This window comes from Barbatula barbatula (assembly GCF_947034865.1).
Source record: "Barbatula barbatula genome assembly, chromosome: 3".
Lineage (NCBI taxonomy): Eukaryota > Metazoa > Chordata > Actinopteri > Cypriniformes > Nemacheilidae > Barbatula > Barbatula barbatula.
In genome coordinates, this window is record NC_136764.1 from 17,442,968 (window position 1) to 17,463,488 (window position 20,521).

Consider the following 20,521-nt stretch of genomic DNA (forward strand, 5'->3'; position numbering starts at 1 on the left):
TCAGAGTAAAGTTTTCAACATGGCCTTGTTCAAACATCAAATGGATTTAGGTATGTTGGATTTAGTTTGAGAGTGTAGATTTTTTTATATTGTGCATTACGGTAATGATATGGGGGATGGTAATGACATTTTACTTTTTTTGGAGAAAAATGTGCACTCGCTAGCACTGCACAACATCGCTCAATTTACCATCAAGTTAACATCCTTCATTTTGGAATGGTCTCCAACATTTTTTTCCTGCAGCTTTATACATTTTAATCTATGCTGTACTTAATCTTTAATATCTAATTATGTATCTGTAATATACTTTATATTTAGTTTATTCTTATATTTGAAGTATCATCCACAGTTGTATAGACTTAATTTCACTGCCAGTTGTTTACCTTATAACTGTGTATGTGACAAATAAATAAAAGTAACATTGAGGTCCAATACTGCAGTGTTTATAATAAAAATAGATTTGCATCCTTATAATCTCTCTCCAAATATCATCTCTTTTCTGCATGACGTATGTCCCTGCGTGGGGGTGGGACTATATTGGCCAGGCTTCCCACAACCCAATCAATCCCCAAAGAACGAAACTTATATGTTTCGTTCTTTGGGAATTGATTGGATTATATACATATATATATATATATATACATATATATATATATATACATATATATATATATATATACATATATATATATATATATATATATATATATATATATATATATATATATATAGCACATATATATAGCACAACAGAAAAGAAAAAGATTGAGATTTCTTTTTCATGCTCACTTTAAACCTAAGAAAAGAAACTGAAACCCTTTCAGACTGTTTCAGAACCAACATTCTCAACAACTGACTGGTTTGGTAAAAACCATCTGAACCATCTAATAAAACTAAGCTCAGGTAATGATATTAAAAAAAAATTGCCGAGGGTACGCTGAGGGTGCACATATGCCACACACTGCAAATATTTAAAGGATCAGTGTGTTATTTCACAATCACTTTAATATGGACACAACTTTTGCAACAGAGGTTGAGAGACATGAAAGCACCTGACACAAATAATTTTGTCAAGCAGAAAACCTCCACTCAAGATAAGATTCAGTTCTCTTTATACTGTTGTGATGTTATTGTGGCACTCGCTCTGTCCTTTCCTGCACCGTGTTCTTTTTTCACACCAGCCTCACTGACAGCTCCTGTTGCTCTGACAACCCCAACATGTCCTTGTCAAACAGGGTCGCTCACACCTGTTTGTCACCAGTACCTGTGGTGAAGTTGCTGGCACAAGTTTGCTGCATGTCAATAGCGGCACGGGTAGGCAAAGAGCTAAATTTAGGACAGGCACGAGTACCCCGGAGCCAGTTTATTCATTTTGTTACTGCGTGTGTGTGGCTTACAAAGTGCAATAAATAAATAAATATATAAAAGCACTGATACACAACCAGCAGATTTACACCTGGATTTAGCACTAACCAAAATGGATCCTAATGGTAGGTGTAACCTGGGTGTGAGATTGTCACCAGTACCATTGTGAAACTACACTAAAACACAGTACTTGTGGCTGTTGTTGTAGATTTACATTTCTGGATTTGGGAATGCAAGAAGGATTTGTGCTGTGTGAGTCTGTATCACACCCCTGGCTTTTATCAATACCTTATTACACTAAGCTGGTCCTTTCACAGCTTCCAACATACGCAACTACAGCTCCGCACAAGCACCATCCTCAGTCCGAGGTGATTGACATCTCCACAAGGCCATCGATGGCATCTGTTTGGGAGAGGCATCAGCACCCGATGCCAGACGTTCGGATTAATAATTTCAAATGCACACGGCACAGAGCGTGTGGTCCCAGCATCCTCTATGATTTCTATCTTCATCCGAATACGTTGTGCCTCAAAAAGACCCAAGCAGATAACAAAAGCAAATAAGAGACCGGGATGACGGTGCGGCTCTCTGTTAATTACGCCGGGCGATGCTGCCCGGTGTCTGGGGAACATGGTTTTCCATGCACAATGAAAGAGATGCAATAATATAATATCTCTGTGACAGCAGCCTAGTCGGTCGGCATGACCAATCATGAAAACACACATCAAATAAGAAGCACACTGCCGGCTAAATGAAATCACAGTGGGAGGCCCAACTAGAGAAAAATATAGCGACCATAAGAACAGACCAGTGGTCACCAATTAACAGACCACGGCTCAGATCCAGACCCGGACTGGCTCCATCTGGAGCACAAATCATTTCTAATAAATCAGTGTGATTATGAACATAGCAATGTTTGCTCCATAAGGAACTGTTAAGCTGTAATTGTGTACACAGTAAAGGTAAAACAGAGGATATCTGTATAGTGCATACTGTACAGCACGACAGACTTGTTAATGTGACACAGAAGGCAGTATGTACACTAGATTTACGATATCAAGAAACAATATTAGCTCAATGTAGTTGCTTCTTGTTAATTCAGTGTACATTTAAAACAAAACAACACACACACTAAACTTTAAGGTCTGATACAGCATTTCATTTCAAGAATCCAGATGTAAAGAATTACCATGATTATAGTAAAAAACAACAGTTATTTGCAGTCTATACTGCAGATTCTAAAGCAATAGGTGTCATGATTCTGCTGCATCATGTCATGTTTCTCTTAGTATAGTGGCAGGATCATGACAGAACCTCATGTTTAATGTGGAGAGAGGCAATTATTGTTCTTATGGCCTTCCATACTCTCTCTTAAATTCCAAAATACTAAAAGAAAAAAAATTTTTCTCTACAAATGCTTATTTTACAGAATTTTCACGTGTTTTTAAAATGTGGTTTAAAATGTTAAATTATAGAAGTAAACTGCAAATGTACCCGTTAGGTGTAAAATAATATGAAAAATGTTACTTTACAAAAAGAATTTACTGGCAACTCAGTTGGCGGAATATTACAGTTTTTACGTGAGTTTTTTACAGTGAAATCTTTTTGGAATTAAAATTCTTAAAATAAACACATATAAAATCAACTGCCATAAACCACACCCTTAAACAGTTTAAGATACTATTGTTGGGAAGTTATGATTTTTTTTAAACTGTAATGGATTATTTCTTAACGGAAAACTGTAATGGATTATTTCTTAACCAGACAAATGAACAAACAAACAGAACTTGCACCAAACACTGAATTGTAACGTAAATGTAGGCATGCCCTATATCAGGGGTTTTCAAACTGGGTTCCAGGGACCCCCAGGGGGCCTCCCGAAGGCGTCAGGGAAATTCAGGGAAAGCAAAAACATTTTTTTTGCTACAGGCATACAGTAGTTTCCAGAATTTTTATATTTGTATCTTTTCAGTAAGTTTTTCTCACTACAGTTCCTTTTTTGCAGTCAAAGTGAAAGTTGGTACAGTACAAATACATTTTAATTGAAAATATCTCTTCAGGGTTATGTACATTGTTCATAATCTAGCCAACCATTTACATTAGGAAACAATGTGTTGTCTTTATAATATCACATTGACTATTTACCTAAAATAGTTTAAATATTTCTGTACACATAAAAATGATAGATGAATATGTATTTTAAGAAGTGGGTGCCTCACAAAGGTTCATCTTTTTGGGCGTCCTTGTTATCATAAGGTTAGAAAACCCTTGCCTTCTGTATACAGTTGATGTTTTTGCTTACAAAGTCCATCTAAGGCCCCATTTAATGAGTATGAGGTAACAAACCTCCTCTGTCTATATTACACATCAGTAGCTAAGGAAAAATCTGATTAAAAAAGTTTTGAGGAAAAAAAACCTGTCAAAGAAAAGATTGATTTCCCCCACATTCAGAGTTTACGCCACTTGCCCCATAAATCAAAGCACCCTAAATCCGGCCACTGCTGCTGAGTTCAACATTAAATTAGTGAATACATTAGAGAATCAAGCAGCTCCGCAGAGAGCTCTGGGCGGCACACATTTATGTGCCCCTGGATGATCCGCAGATGGGTTTATGTGCTCTGGATATGGGTTTCTGAAAGAGAAAGTCTGAAGAGAGCCAACGTATTGGGAGCATATAAAATATGTGGGGCTGCATGGGCCCTTTAGGGCCCACCTGATCAATAGGCTGGTCTCGGGCAGAGTCTTAGGCCATTGCTGCACGGCTGGGTCTCGTGGGAGAGCTGCGCGGTGAGGCCCGCACGACTTTAAAAGTGAAAAATATGACAGCCAGTCAGTTTTGCTTGCATAAAACAGAGCCTCAATAGTGCAGGTATTAATTTTTAATGCAGGCTGTGTTTCTGACCCTGTCCATGCCTTTGCACACTATGGCAGCTCAGCTGAAGGGAGAAGGGAGAGGTGTGTAGAGGTGAAGCTTCAACACACACACACACACACACACACACGAACACGCTATATATATATATATATATACAGCAGAAGCTACAAAGCACTTACATAAAACAGCTAAATCAAGGTGGTTAAAGGTGTTTAATATGTGTGACCACAAAGATTTTCTATTGTCTAAATTATTAGGGATTATGAGCGTGCAGACATAAATTTACATTCATGTTTTCTGATTAAGTAATTTTAAGAGCATACATTGTGTTTGAAGCATTAACCTAGCTGGTGTGTGACATGCACATATTCAACCTCAAATTCAAACTGCCCTTTTTTACCTGCACTTATGGGTTTTGTTGTCCTTAAATTGTTCCAATTGCTTCCATTGTTTACCTCACTTGTAATTCGCTTTGGATAAAAGCGTTCGCTAAATGACTAAATGTAAATGTGAAATGTAAATGTAAACTGGATTCATATAATTTTCTGCTGTAGATGGATTCATCGGACACACGCACCGAAGTTAACTTACTTCTAGTCTGTGTTTGTTTATCGGTCTGGCTAGCTTCTAATAATATAACTATTTGTATTTAATTTAATTTATATGAATAAACAATTTGTTGAACGGGTCAAGTAACTTTGTCGCATTAAAGTTTAGCCAAGTAACGGTTCTTCTACTGGTAAGCCAAAATAATACTGGCTGGACATATTTTTTACTTGCTATCTAATGTAATTTACTTGTTATTTCCTTTCCTTGTTTTCAGAAATAATGTACAGGGACTCTATTCTTTGCCCTCTATTCTTAATTTGGGCCACAAAAGCGTGCATGCACTGTAATGTTTGTTTGTGTTGTTGCTTTGAAACTAAGGCACTAATATTGAATACTTGTTCCCCTTCAGTCGGTCTCTCGACGTTGTGAGAGACTGACTGGGGTTTGATCTTGAGAACCTACCTTCTCCGAGATAATTAATTATAAAACGCCAATGGGCTTGGCGAATGGCACGCGCACGCCAGTCTCCGCCCCGTACATACGGGTATAAAGGAAGATGGCGGAGGTCATTCACTCATCCTTTGTTCTTCGGAACCTGTGTGTTGCTACATGCTACACGCGATACTCGACTTTCGAGACTGATTTTAACCTGCTGGATTTACGACGCGGAATAGCGGACTTCTCCTTTTGGGTGGACTTCCCTGGGCGTTTCGGCAGAAGGCTACAGACCTTAAGAGGTAAGTCCCTCCGGCTACGAGCATGTCTCCTGTGTCCTCGGATGCGACAGACTCATCCCGGAGTCTGACGGCCATGATACCTGCGTCACTTGCTTGGGGCTCAAGCATGCTGAGGCAGTTTTCACTGATTCGGCATGTCCCGTGTGTGCGGACATGGCAATCAGGGTGTTGCGGTCACGGTTGGCTACGTTCTTTTCGAGCGCTGCCACCACCCCATCTGCTTCCCAGGCATCTTCAGCCGCTGTTTCGGCACGGTTGATCACTTTGGCGAGCGGCGGGGGTGATTCGGGGACTCCTATGGATGTCGCTCCGTCAGCTTCATGCTCGCGGACCGTCCATGCCCCTGCACGCTCACCTGGTTCGTCCCCTACGAGCGGCAGACGGCCGTCTCATAGTGGAAAGACTTCGTATAGGGATGATGACTCCATTTCTGTCGCTGCATCGGACAGCCGCCTGCTGGCATCTGATGCGGAAGACTCCTCTGATCTCCTCAGTCGAGTGCCGGAGGAGACTGACGCTGAGATGTCGGCTATGCTCTCTCGGGCAGCCGCGTGCATGGATGCATGGTTTCTGGGATCGGGGCGTGGCCAAAAACCGCGCCCCGCCCCGGTGCCGTTCTTCCCGGAGGTGCATGAAGAGCTCTCCAAGTCCTGGAATGCGCCCTTTTCGGCGCGTATCAGGCAGGAGGGCTCGGCGGCTGTGGCTTCCCTGGATGGAGGAGCTGCTAGAGGCTAAGTTGACGTCCCCCGGGTGGAGTGTGCAGTCGCGGGCCACTTGTGCCCGCAGACAGCTGCCACTTGGAGGGGTCGACCTAGACTCCCGTCCAGAGCATGTAAGCTCTCTTCGACTCTCTTAACTCTTCGATCGGGCTGCCGACCGCAATCTCCCCCGGACGTTGCGTCAGGCCGCCTGAAGCAGGTAAACATACAGAGCCGTCAGGCTCCCGGGGAGTCCCCCCTGTGCAAGGTGACCGCACTGTCAGCCACCGAACCAGCCTCCCCCGGTGAAGCAGATTGTCCCTCTGGTCCCGCTGTCGCGGTTCTTGGGCGCTTGGCAGCGCACCAGCCCGTCACACTGGATAGAGAGGACAGTCCGTCTCGGTTACTCGATCCAATTCGCCAGGCGCCCCCCCAAGTTTCGGGGCATTCTGTACACCTCGGTGCGAGGAGAGAATGCTTCCGTACTTCGGCATGAGGTCGCTGTTCTCTGGCGAAGGGTGCGGTCGAACCCGTCCCTATAAACGAGATGTCGTCCGGGTTTTACAGCCTGTACTTCATCGTGCCCAAAAAGGGCGGGGGGCTGCGGCCCATTTTGGATCTGCGTCGCCTGAACAAGCACATGCACAAGCGGCCGTTCAGAATGCTGACGCAGAGACGCATCCTGGGCTCGGTACGCCACCAGGATTGGTTCGTGGCAATCGACCTGAAGGACGCGTACTTTCACGTCTCTATTCTCCCCCGACACCGGCAGTTCACGGTTCGCGTTCGAGGGAAGGGCGTAACAGTACAGGGCCCTGCCATTCGGTCTGGTCCTGTCTCCACGGGTTTTTTCCAAACTAGTGTGGAGGCTGCCTTAGCTCCTGTCAGGGAGCAAGGCGTGCGAGTGCTAAACTATCTCGACGATTGGCTTATCTCTCCCCCGCGCAGAGCACCTCTTACCTCGGTATGGAACTAGACTCTGTCCGTATGTCAGCACGTCTCACCAACGAGCGTGCACAGTCAGTGCTGCGCTGTCTGAGGTTGATCCGTCAGAATCCCTCGACGCAGCTGAAGAACATTCAGGCTCCTGGGGCACATGGCGTCCTCGACGGGGGTAATCCCTCTCGGGTTGATGCACATGCGGCTGCTTCAGGACTGGCTACAGAGTCGGGCTCCCTGGACGGCGTGGCACGCCGGCACCAGGCGGATTACGGTAACTCCTCAGTGCCTTCGCACTCTCTTACCCTGGTCAGACTTGACCTTTCTCCGAGCGGGGGTAACGACAGACGCCTCCCTGCAAGTGTGGGGTGCGGTGTGCAACGGGCACGCACTATCGGGTCACTGGACGGGTCCCCGACTGCGGTGGCATATCAACTGCCTAGAGTTGCTAGCAGTCCATCTGGCACTGAGGAGGCTCCAGCCCCTCGTGCAGGACAAACACGTGCTAGTCCGGTCGGACAGCACGACTGCCGTGGCGTACATCAATCACCGGGGTGGCATACGCTCACGGCAGTTGTCGCAACTCGCCCGACGCCTCCTCCTCTGGAGTCAGCAGGTGACCAAGTCCCTGCGGGCCACGTTTCTCCCGGGCTACCTGAACCAGACAGCCGATGCGCTCTCTCGCCAAGGCACTCCCGGCTCTCGGATCTGGTAGATCTGACGACGGCCCCCCCCTGGCCCATTCTCCTGACGAAGGACCTGTTGTCGCAGGGGAAGGGCACGGTTTGGCACCCCAACCCGGGCCTCTGGAATCTCCATGCCTGGCCACTGGACGGGACAAGAGACCCTAGCGGTCCGGGGCTCAAGCGGTCCGGGAGACTGTTCCGCAGGCTAGAGCCCCTGCTACTAGGTGGTTGTAAGTGGCGCTTATAAGTGGCGCCTCTTCTCGTCCTGGTGTTCTCCCCGGGAGGAGAACCCACGGAATTGCCCAGCAGAGACTTGAGAGTAATCTCTCCCCTTCCACTCTGAGAATGTATGTTGCTGCCATTGCCGCACATCACGATCTCGTGGAGGGTAAGTCTCTCGGTCAGCACGACTTGGTCACCAGGTTCCTCAAGGGCGCGAGAAGGGTGAATCCACCTCGACCGCGCTCTGTACCCTCTTGGGACCTTACAGGCATTTTCCGTGTCCCAAGGGTGCCTAGAGTTCGGGCCCGGCGATTCTCACGATGTCTTGAGACCCCGCCCCGGTTACGTGCCCAAGGTTCCCACCACTCCCTTCCAGGACCAGGTGGTGAACCTGCAGGCGCTCCCCTCAGGGGAGGAAGACCCAACCTCTAATGTGTTGTGTCCAGTACGCGCGCTGCCCCTCTATCTGGACCGCACACGGAGCCTAAGAAGCTCCGAGCAGCTCTTTGTCTGTTACGGAGGACAGCACCAGGGGGGGGCTGTCTCCAAACAGAGATTGGCGCACTGGATTGTGGATGCCATCACGGTGGCATACCAGTCCCAAGATCGCCCGTGCCCGCTTGCAGTGAGGGCCCACTCCACTCGGAGTGTGGCCTCCTCGTGGGCACTGGCACAAGGCGCCTCTCTGGCAGACATCTGCAGTGCTGCGGGTTGGGCTACGCCCAGTACCTCCGCAAGGTTTTACAATCTTCGCGTGGAACCAGTTGCAGCCCATGTCCTCAACGCCCCCGGCGTGTAGGACGGACTCCTGTTTTGGGCGTACGCCTGCGAAAGCGCCTTCTCCCCTCACCAGGTGAGACTAGTGCGCTATTGTAGCCTCCCTACTTTCCCCTCTCGGGCGAAGTATAGGCATTCCATCCATCACTAAGCATTGCACTTGGTAACAGACTGAGCGGAGCCGTCTGTTAGAACCAGGTCCGTTATAGGTAGAGTCATCCCTGCTCAGGCAGACCCCTGTACTAGGACTAGTGCCCCATACGTAGTGATTCCCCTCTGGGTCGTTCCATGTGTTGAATTCCTCACTCAGGATTTCCCGATTGGTGAATCTGCGACCTCCCCGCCGGTGGTAATCCCACCTGGATTGTCCCCCTATTCGGGCTAACACCTTTCCGCATGTTGTTCTCCCCGCCGGGGAGACCATGTTAGTGTCTCCACATGTAACCTCCCCTCCGGGTAGGATGTGGCCTCCGTAACACACTCTTCTAAGAGGAGAGCAGTGTTTCCCCAGTGTTCGGCTCCAGACAGCTCCTTGCTACTAGAGGCGTACGCCACTGTCCGTGAGGCCGTCAGTACAGGCTTCTCAGTATGACCAATACTATGTGGCTGGAAGATTACGTCTCGCGGTGGCACTCTTGTGACTCGCTAGCCCAGTCAGGGTGGCTCCGCTAGAGGTCGTGATGTCGGTGCAAGCGCTGTTGCGTTTAAGATAGATCCCCAGACAGTCTCTCACAACGTCGAGAGACCGACTGAAGGGGAACGTCTCGGTTACGTCTGTAACCTCCGTTCCCTGATGGAGGGAACGAGACGTTGTGACTTCATGCCACAACGCTGCACCGAATCACTGCAGTGAACGGGAGTGCCCTCTCAGGTTCCTCAGTACAAAGGGTGAGTGAATGACCGCCGCCATCTTCCTTTATACCCGTATGTACGGGGCGGAGACTGGCGTGCGCGTGCCATTCGCCAAGCCCATTGGCGTTTTATAATTAATTATCTCGGAGAAGGTAGGTTCTCAAGATCAAACCCCAGTCAGTCTCTCACAACGTCTCGTTCCCTCCATCAGGGAACGGAGGTTACAGACGTAACCGAGACGATTTCTAGAGAGCTATACTGTATATAGTTTCACATCTGATCTAGTCTGTGCAGGCAAAACCTGAGAAGAGCAAGTCCAGACATCTCAGAAGCCAGAGTGCTGTTCAACAGCACACACACATACACTTTGTTTCGCTTCATTAGCAATATACTGTATGTTATCTGATTGACTTTAATTGTTTCAGAGAATACTAATGATGTTTTCCAATACTTGTCCACTAAACTTAACCATTTAACAAAGCCCTGAACAAAACAGAATCTGATGAATTCTTTTTTAGTATTGAGGATCATATCCTTTAGTAATTTTTTTAAAATGTGAAGTAGAGCTGAATCTGTAAGCACACAGCTTTACCAGAAACACCGCCGTATGTAGTTTTCGCTCCTCTGCCAACTCCGGGCCAAGGTGTGGCATCTGCTTTGATAGCCATCAGTCCAGATACAGTGTTGGTGGCTGTGACTCCATCTGCACCACCTACAAAGAGCAGAGGTTTTAACAGAAGTCTTAACCAGCTATACTGTATTGCAATACAGGGAAACAACACAGGAACAGCCATCCAATAATGTCATATTATTTCAACTCTATGCTGCAAATTCTGATAAAACAGCATGTCATTTAACGGCGGGAGCTTACTTATAAAATGTGTTTGATCAAATTTGATCCTAAATTTATCCCATCCAGCAGAGAAAAACAGCATTAACCAGCATAAATAAGCCTGGATCCACATACTTGTTGGTCTTTTCGGCAAGATAAACATTACATTTCTGGTAGAAAAAGCATTAGGAGTAAACAATGTTTGTTTGTATGTGGGTAAGGTTGCTCATACCCTCTTGTGCGGCTCTGGCGATGTCAACAATGTTGGTGACATTGGGCGTGAGCTTGGCAAAGAAGGGGATGGTTGTGGCCTGTCGGACCCAGCGGCAGATGTTGCGCACCAGCTCAGTGTCCTAGAGTGGTTGGGGGGTGTAAGGTCTAGACTCATTACAGGTTTATGTAGATCACATAAGTAAGCTTTGCTATTTAAAGGGACAGTTGGTAACATACTAATTCTGTCATTCATTCACCCTCATGTGTTCCCAAAGCCATTTCACTCAAAAACAATTCTTTACAGCAGAATGTTAGACTGTTTAAATCCATACAATGAAAGAAAATGTTAAGTTAACATTTTCAAAGCACAATTTTAAGTGAATAATGACTTGTTTGAAAAAAGCTGTCATATGTCCAGTCGTTAGACTTTTAGGAGCTAAACAGCACCTGGTTCTCAAAGATTTTTACTGTGATGAAAAGAGCTAAACATCTCCACAGAAATAAATGATTTTAATTATGATAAATTTCCATTTTTAGTGAACTATTACTTAAAATATTAGTAGATATTAGTGGCTTACCGGCTGTCGAACATGACAAAACTGACCATCTTAAAAATTCTGTCATCCTTTAATTACAATTATAACCTTCTAATGTATCGGCAGCCTTTGTTCGGTTACCAACATTTTTAATAATATCTTCTGATTGTGTTCTGCAGAAGCGAGAAAGTCATACAGTTTGGAAATAAAACGAGGGTGAGTAAATGATGACAGAATTTTCATTTTTGTGTGAACTATCCCTTTAAAAACAACAAGTCTGTTATAAATATTCACTGGTCACCGGGCACAGAGGCAATGCACAATTCTTCTTTACTTCACTCACATACAGTCGCCCACACACACACCGAAGACTCCAAATGGTTTAGTGATTCTCTCTTGAATTCTCTTATATGTGGCCAGGGAGGAAAAAGCTGTTGTGTCTGAACACGTTGACTGAAACGCATTGCTGCCTTCGTGTTGCTTTTACACTTCTGCCTTTTCCTCCTCCCTTCCCCCAGTTTTTCTCTATCTATCAATGTCTTGCTCTCACCTTCTCATTCAACAAAAAACTGAAATATCTACACCTATCCAGCGGAGGCATAGCAATTTACCAAACCTTCCAGGTTTTTATTCTTGAATGAAGAAAGCACTTACAAAGCGCCTTTCCGGGAGATATCTATACATTTTGTATTAATTCTTAGAACTTTCCGTTTAGATATGACCATGCTTAACCACACCAACAATTGTATTTAAAGATGTTTTTGTAGTTATAGTCAACATTACATATTTATGATAAACCATTAATGACATTTCAAAGTATATTTTATTTTGTATGCATATATGAGAGAAAAAATAAAATACTGCTTGAGTCCTTATGACCCTTCAAAGGAAAGAAAAAAGACATCTTGAACATCTGGAGTTGAATAAAGTATGTTTTATAGCGAAGCTGAATCTTCTCCGGTGGTGCTGTGGTTCTGGAGAGCATCGTGATGGCAGCCCTCCAAATCACTAGCATTCATAATGAATGAGATTTGAATGGCGCGCATCTTGAGAGTAACGCAAACTGTCATAACTCAGAGATATGGCTGAGATGTGCCAAATGGAAATGTGATGTGCCTCTGTCGTACCAAGCTCCGGGCTCCTCAGACATCTGTTGGAAATGCGATGCTTCGGGGCATTTCTGTTTTCCTCTGAATATGAGCGTGTTTGTTCATAGCGTGTGTGGGCCCATAAAACATTGCTGTTTTTTTCCTCTTTTTTGGCAAAAAAGTGTCAGAGTGAGTGAAAGGAAAGAGATTAGCACAAAGACGAAAACAAAGAGACAGAAATGAAGCGCTTATGAGGAAAGGCCCTATTGTCTAACTCGTTGTAGCCCATCACGTTTGATTGAAACGCAGCTTCTGTGCTGCTTGGTGTAATCGCTGCAAAAGAAACTTTACTGTGGATCTTGCCCATAAGCTATTGTTTATGACTAATGTGATTTATCAGGCTGAACTAGGGGTTGTAATAGTCAACAACCAGCTGTTTATCGATAGTAAGATTGACTTGTTTATCATAATTATGTACCAGTGTGTATTTCTTGTCTTTTTCATATATGTATTTTAAGTAGAGGTGCACCAATATATCGTCCAATAATCGGTATTGATCGATTAAAGTAGTTTTTCACAATATCGGTCGATCGTTTAAAACAGACGATAATCAGGTCTGGTGTAGATACAGTCCATCAAAAGAGAACAGGAAAGTGCAATGACTATAGAAATAATTACATTTTCATAATCTGTATCTGCAGATATGAATAACCTAAATAATCAGCTATCAAATCGGTGGAGAAATTTTGTATCGGTGCACCTCAAATCTTAGTTGATGCCTCATTCCCAGCATTTTTGTTTGTAATTGCACAGCACTAAGGCTGTTTTTAAATTCAAGACCATGCATTATGTAAATGCCCTGCGCATCCAATGGGGGTCAGCTGAACCTGAAACCAGTCTAATAACACTTAATTCCTTAAAACCGATAAGCCAACTAGTCGTTTTGGCAGCCCACTTTTTAAATCAATTCCAACCCAAGTCGATTTAGCAAATATGTAATTTTGCACAGCTCTAGTCTGAAGAGCACAACCCAGAATGCAGCTGATCCGGTGGTTGTGACCCAGTGTGGCAAACAAACAATGGAGATCTGTGGATCTAAACTCGCTAGCTCTCTTTTGCGCTGAAGAACACGAGGGGATGATATGTGGTGCATTGGAGGAAAATAGCCACCAGTATGGGCCGTGGGAGGGATGTGGGCAGCAAGCATTTATAACAAGGCTGGCAAACAAGCCACAAACACACGCACTAAATCTTGTCAGAGGGTAGCAACCAGAATGTTCTGTGGACTACAGAGAAAAACTAGAAAAAGCCAACAGATGAGAAACAAAACTGTAGCCTGTGAGAGAAAACAGAGAGAGCGTTAGCGGGAGAGATAAAAAAAAGAGTTTGCGTGAGGTGGAGATGGGGTGATCTGAGAGAGCCGCACCAGGGACCCGGCGATCGGAGAAACGAAATGCTTGAGTGGGGAGAAAAAAAACGCACCCTCAAGCTTGCAGAGGAGATTGAGAGCACATTAAGATTTCCAGGAGCATAATGGAGGCTAGCCACCAGATGTCTGCGGGCGGAAATGTGTGTGTGTCCATCTGTGAGTGTAGGTCACTGGTGGCAAGGCTAAAACATAGTGGCGAACAGCGGGTAGCGTGGTCAAGGGAAGGTAGAAAAGCATTAGTGGAGCACTAGGGCCAGAGGCAGGTGCCTGGCCCTGAAACAGATGCTGCTTGTAAGAACTTAATGTCCTCACAGAGGGGAGCTCAGCGGCGCCGGGCAGGCCTATGACAGCTTATTAAAGGCCTCCGGCTGACAAGTGTTTGTAAGCTTGGGTTTCAAGGCTCCAAGCTCAGGGCTTGTGGTTAGAATGGAGAAAGACAGACTCCTCAAGCTAAATTTGTCTGAAACCTGTTCTCGTCTTTATCCGGGAAGAACAGGTCCCGTCGAGGCTTGCGACACTTATGAGACACATCAATCTCATGGAGAGGGCAATGAAACCAAGTCCGGGATCACTCGCTACCAGCCACACTCCGTAAGGTTGGCAAACACACACAAAGGTACGAAGGATGAAATTCCAGTGAATATGTTACAAATCAAAGGAAGAATTATAAGAATCTTTTACGATACATTTCAAACAAACACAGAAAGGGGAAGATGGTAAAAGGTGTTTTTTTTCCACGATACAATATCTTGTCCACCACGGACAATATAATACTCAAGAAGATTCTAGAAATATAGATCAAGCTGGGATGGAAATATCATGGTTTCAGCACCATGATTGGTTTGGTTTCAGCACCCCGGATAGCTCCTGTAGACAGCTGAAACAATTCAAAGCTGTAGCAGAAAATCATTCATAAACAGAATGTAGATTATTATTGCTTAAACTATTACAAACATGATGTTTATACATAAAGAATAAATCAATTTAACAAAAGTTAATTAAAGAGAAAATCAATGATTTCTCTAGGTGGTCTGATTTTATTTTCTCTCAAGACTGACGTCTGACTACTGATGTACTTCATTAAAATAAATAAAGGAATAAAACAAAAAAGTAGCACCCCTACCCAGTCAGACACTCTCTATGAAATGTGCGAAAAAACACAAGAAGCTGCAGTCTTGTTTACTTGTTACAAACAGCCTCTCAAACAAGAGCCTTGTATATTTTAAAGATTCTATTTTATGACTTTCTTGAACCTTGCCGAATCCAGAGACCAGTTGTTTTTCTGTGCCGGCCGCCTGAGACTGATGCTAGACCCGAGCAGATCCAGTTCATGCTACTGAATCATAAAAGCCCTGGAGTGATTGTGGTTTAAGTTTACAGCTAAATGTAGCAGCAGCTGCACATTTATAGCACACCTTGCTGTCTGCATGTATTACAGTATGCCATATTTTAAATATAACAAATAAAATGATGAGGTGACACTTTATGATGTATACAGTAGGCAGATTAATCTCGGATGCTAAACTAAGTGGGGTTTATTGACAGAATTTTCACATATTTTCGAAATGCGGTTAAAGTGTTAAACTAAAGAAATAACATACTTCTATGTGATATTTCTATATCATAAAACAAGATGAAAACAAAGTATAGAATCATTTTACAATTTTCATACAATTATAATATATATATATATATATATATATATATATATATATATATATATATATATATGTTATTTTATGGTATATTTCTTATTTTTTACGATTTAACTTTTTTTTAACTTTTTTACGGTTAAAAGTAACCAGAACTAAACAGAGAAACAAACAAAATAAAAACTTAAATATAATAACAAATAACAAAAAATGTGCAGTTTAAATAGACTTTGCTAGAACCAAAGCAGGCTTTCAAAAGAATTCTCTTTCCGAGAGAAATTGCTTAACATTAGCATATTTACAACTTTGCCAGTTGATTTCGGTCTTTGTAAAATGTAAATTGCTGTCCCCCCGACAGCGCTGCGTCCAGATAGAGCTGCATTAGCCCAGTGTGCTGTACGCACCAGGGTTCAGAGAGAGGGACATACTCTCTGATTAAATACCCAACAGTATGTGGCTGTAATCATACATTTATGTACCGGTGCACAATTTCCTACTTATTCTCATACAATCAACGAGACCACCCCCTGTTCCCCACTATATAGGGGGGGGTGCGGTAGAGAAACATACAGATGAGGGGGGATCAAAACGGAGAGACAGGGGAGAATAAATAAGAAGAAAACACAGAAAGAGAGGCAGCTATAGAGAGAGCGTGTGATTAAATGATATTGCCCTGCGTTAGTTCACACCGAGGTTAGCTGCCAGGAGGCAGCAGGTTGTGATTAGCTTCATATGTGTGTGTGAGGGATGGAGATGGAAGCTTGTTGTATTGCAGGGCTCGTTTATGGCCTCTGTAGGAGCACAATGGCTTTGTGTCCCCTTTGAAGGGTAACGGTTGCTGCTCCCCACACAACCATAGCGAAGTTAAAAGGACATGGCGGGGATCACAAGCTTGCCATTATAGGCCTCCTGACCCGGCATGTGCATTTTTCTGCATTTTAATATCTTGTGAGGCTGATCGCTCTCCGGATAAAAAAGATTAGACCAGTATGGACCAGCCTGGGGGTGGAGAGCTGGCTGGGGTGCAAAGTGGCTCTTCTGTGGGAGATCTGGTTTTGAATCTAGCTTCTCATTTCCTGTCTTTGTAATAAAGGTAAAAAAGCCCAACTAAAAGTTTGTTACTGGAACAAGCCGGTTATTGTTGCATGTATACTAGATTGAAAGTGAATGGGGACCTGAGGTGTCAAATGCCAAAAGGGAATCAGCACCATTATAGCATAATTTTCTCTGTACCATAAATACAAACCTCGTTCTTGAAAGACACATTTTCTAAAGAATATTTTATATAAAACTGCTTCACAATCATTGTATACATTTCATTTCATTTAATTTCATTTCATGGTAGAGAACCTTAATAATCATAATTAATGAGATTCATCTGTAAATAACATTCGGTATATTATGAATATATGTACAGCATTTTTGGGTAAACAACTGGCAATTTTTTAACAGGGCAATTGCATGTTTTTTATTAGACACAATGTTAAATAGTCTCTCATTTGTTAGTTGCTTTGGATAAAAGAGTCTGCTAAATGAATAATGTAAATTAAATTAAATGTAATGTTTTCTTACAATATTATTAAGTGAGACAAATGTGCATCATACCTGTCCACATGCCAGTCCCATACCTCTCTCTCCCATACCATGAGGACAAGACAAGTTCAGCTCAAGAGCATCAGCTTTAGCCTCCTGTTGAGGCGAAACAAATGAAGAAAATATCATCAAATAATTCCTTGTGGGGGAAAAAAAGTAAATGGGTTACATTTACACACCAGCAAAAACAAATCAGAAATATGACATTATCACATGAAAAAGATATTTCAACCTCACAAACGGGTCAAAAATGACACATTTTAAACAGCGGAAGCCCTAAAGCATCACAGAGAAGAAGAGACAAATAGCAAAAAGAAAAAAACCTTAAGCATTTGCCAGCATTCAAAAGCATAAAATGGTGTTCTTAAAATAGACCCAGAAGAACTCTTTGACATGTCAAAGCTGCCAGAGTTTTTCTTATAAAAAAAGGGAAGCAGAAAAAAAGGCAGAACAGGTGGATGGGGAGCGGGCGGGCGAGGGTGCAGAAAGTGGGAAAGCATTCAACAGGCAATTACGCTCTGGCGGCCGTTCTGAACCTCACTGAAATGGGAAGAGCCAGAACAATTTCTGCGCTGCATACCCTACAAACCTGCCGCAGACACACAGCCATGGCTTTCCTAAAGCCTGACAGCCATTAGAGGAGGGAGAGAAAAAGAGAGAGAGAGAGATTTGGCTGGGTTTGAAAGACAAAATGACAGACGAGGCAGGCTGAAACGTGCAAATCTTCTCCGAGGTGTGCTGATAATGTTTAGGTGCATAATCTATTATGTGGCCATACATATGGGGACATCTGCTTTGTGAAAATTTCATTCCACAAAATCATGAGAATAATATGTAGTTGGTGAATGAGTTTGATAAACGCTGGCACATTGTTAGTGGGGTTTGAACCATAGACTGTATAAAACATGGACGTAGTGTCCGTGACGTCACCAGTAGATTTGTGAAGAGTAAAAATTAAGTCTAAAGTAGGCGGAGCCAGTTATCCGGGATGTGGTTGTAGCTGAGGCACCTGGTTTGCTGAAACCACTTTTCACTCAAGTGGCCACACACCTAATTTGCAGAATTTTAAGGCTTAATATAAGTTGCACGGGTGAGAAAATAAAAAATTCCCACTACTCACAGTTGTCATGAAGGGTAAAATAAGCTACTGTATATAGTCCAAAATATTTTTTGTACCAGGCTGCAAACATGTTTTCTAATGCTGTAAAGTTGCCCATTTTAACATGGGGCTTAATGAGATTCTGCTCTCTTTTGGAGCCAGTCACTAACGTCCAGTCAATGAATTGCAGTTTAAGTCACTTCCGTGTTGGCTTCACGAGAGAGATTGGAAGGTTGCGTCTTTGTGGGGCTTCTATCAAGGAAGATATTTAAAACGAAATGTCCATGTAGGGCTGGGCGATAAATCGATTTTATCGATTAACTCGAATTTGACGTTTTGTTTTTAATGAAAATCGGTTTTCTCTTTAACTTCTACGGCCGACGCTCCCGAGTGTTCACACCAAACGCGAGTTGCGCGAATAAAACGCGCTATTCACGAGTAGTTGGACGCTTGAACATTTTGAGTTTACTCGCTTCATTCGCGTGTGTAATTCGCGCCATTCGTGAGTGAAATACGTGTCATGGGAGGGGCTTCTGGCAAGCGGCTCTCGTCTAATTGCGACATGGATTTTGTTGAGAGGGTAGCGGCACACCCAGACACTGATCCACTTCAGTGGTGGAAGCGCCACGAACCAAACTTCCCAAGGCTCAGTAATCTGGCCCAAAAAAACTTGTCTGTCCCTGCTACAAGTGCCGATAGGCTTTTCAGTATGGGAGAGGGCATTGTTACATGTAACCGGGCATGCCTCAAGCCAGGGGTAGTAGACAGGCTTGTCTTCCTGGCTAAAAATGTGTAAATGAAGAATGTTGAAGTAATGGATGCAGATGTTTCATTTTGTTTACAATTTGAGGGATTCAGGAAAACTGTTTAAAGTTTTGTTTGCACTTTATGAATACCACTGCTGTATGTATTTTTGTACAATCTAATTTAGTCATTTTTGCCACATTTATTTGACCAAAAAGGACACACAATTAAATTATTTATTTATATTTTAAGTTATTTTGAAGGTGCATTGTGTCACTGTAAGTTTGAGGTTATTAGAAAACTGATAAGATACAATTTCACTGTTTACAATGGCAGGGCCTGCCATCTCGTTTACAAGGCTTGTTTCCTGTTACACTTATACCCCAATGGGAAATTTAGATTAAACTGCATAAAGGAAAATCAGAACAAAATAAAGAGTACATTTGTTTTGAGCAATTTCTTTGTCAGTTGTAGTTTGTTTTTAAATAGAAAAAAAGAAATCGATTAAAATCGAAAATCGGGTTTGGTGTGATCAAATATCGCCCAGCCCTATGTCCATGTAAGAGTTCAGTACCTTTCCATTCGTTTCTGGTGTATCTGGTTCATGTGCCCGCTTCAGCAGTTTAACTGTGTGTTCACATAGAGCGCGAATGAGGCGTCAAAAACGCGCTATTCGCGAGTAGTTTGACGCTTGAACATTTTGTGTTTACTCGCTTCATTCGCGTCATTCGCGTCATTCGCTTCATTCGCCTCATTCGCGCTATTCGCGCGTGAAAAACGCGTCATCCGCGCTATTCACGTCATTCGCGCTATTCACGTCATTCGCGAGTGAAATTCGCTTCACGAAAATGTTTTTACAATTTACCGGATTCTCCGACCTCCTCACTCACTTTCTTCCAAGCAAGATCCTTTTTATTCCTATTTTTATGAACACGTATCATATAGCTCCGGGTGTCCACACACTGAGATGAGCGTGTCCTCCATTTTTTATTTCTGCCTCTGCTCGCTACGTCGTCTACGTCACTACTCAAGCAGGCTCCTGATTGGTTAACGTGGCGCGAATTTCCGCCAAAGTTCAGATTTTTCAACTCGCGCGATTCGCGCAATTCGCGTCATTCGCTTCATTCGCGTCATTCGCGCAATTCGCGTCATTCGCGCCATTCGCGCCATTCGCGCAATTCGCGTCATTCGCGCCGCCTCATTCGCGCTATTCGCGCCGCAAGTGCGTCTATCGCGTCTTTACATTGACTTAACATGTAAATCACTCGCGCTTGACGCCTCATTCGCGCTCGGTGTGAACACACAGTAAGGCTAACCCCAAATGCTCTCATTGGTTGAGACTCGTGGTGACGCCATTCCCCAGCCAGTACCGATCAACAACCCTTCTGTGACCCATGGTTTGTCTGTACGTTTCAGAGCCAGTGATCAACAGACTTTCAAGGTAAAATAAACACGATAATAAAGTGTTAACTTTCCCAGCCCTAATAAAAACCTAACGTTTTATTATGTAAGGTCTTCATACACCTTTAAAAAGCAGAGACTTAGTTCTTACTTTGACAGTTCCTACCAACAACCATAACTATTTAAATACATTCAAATTAATTACAACATCATTAAGTTTTTTTAGGCTTTTTT

At 43.6% G+C, this 20,521-nt stretch overlaps 1 protein-coding gene across 1 annotated transcript in view; it reads right to left on the minus strand.

The window, feature by feature from the left end:
* The window catches only part of dpydb (dihydropyrimidine dehydrogenase b), a 101,067-nt gene that overhangs the window by 17,010 nt on the left and 63,536 nt on the right, over positions 1 to 20,521 (minus strand). The window contains exons 16-18 of the mRNA XM_079451670.1: positions 17,056 to 17,139; positions 10,765 to 10,885; positions 10,293 to 10,412 (exon numbers count right to left, since the gene is read on the minus strand). Coding sequence (XP_079307796.1) covers positions 10,293 to 10,412; positions 10,765 to 10,885; positions 17,056 to 17,139 — 325 coding nt within the window. The remainder of the gene's footprint in view (positions 1 to 10,292; positions 10,413 to 10,764; positions 10,886 to 17,055; positions 17,140 to 20,521) is intronic.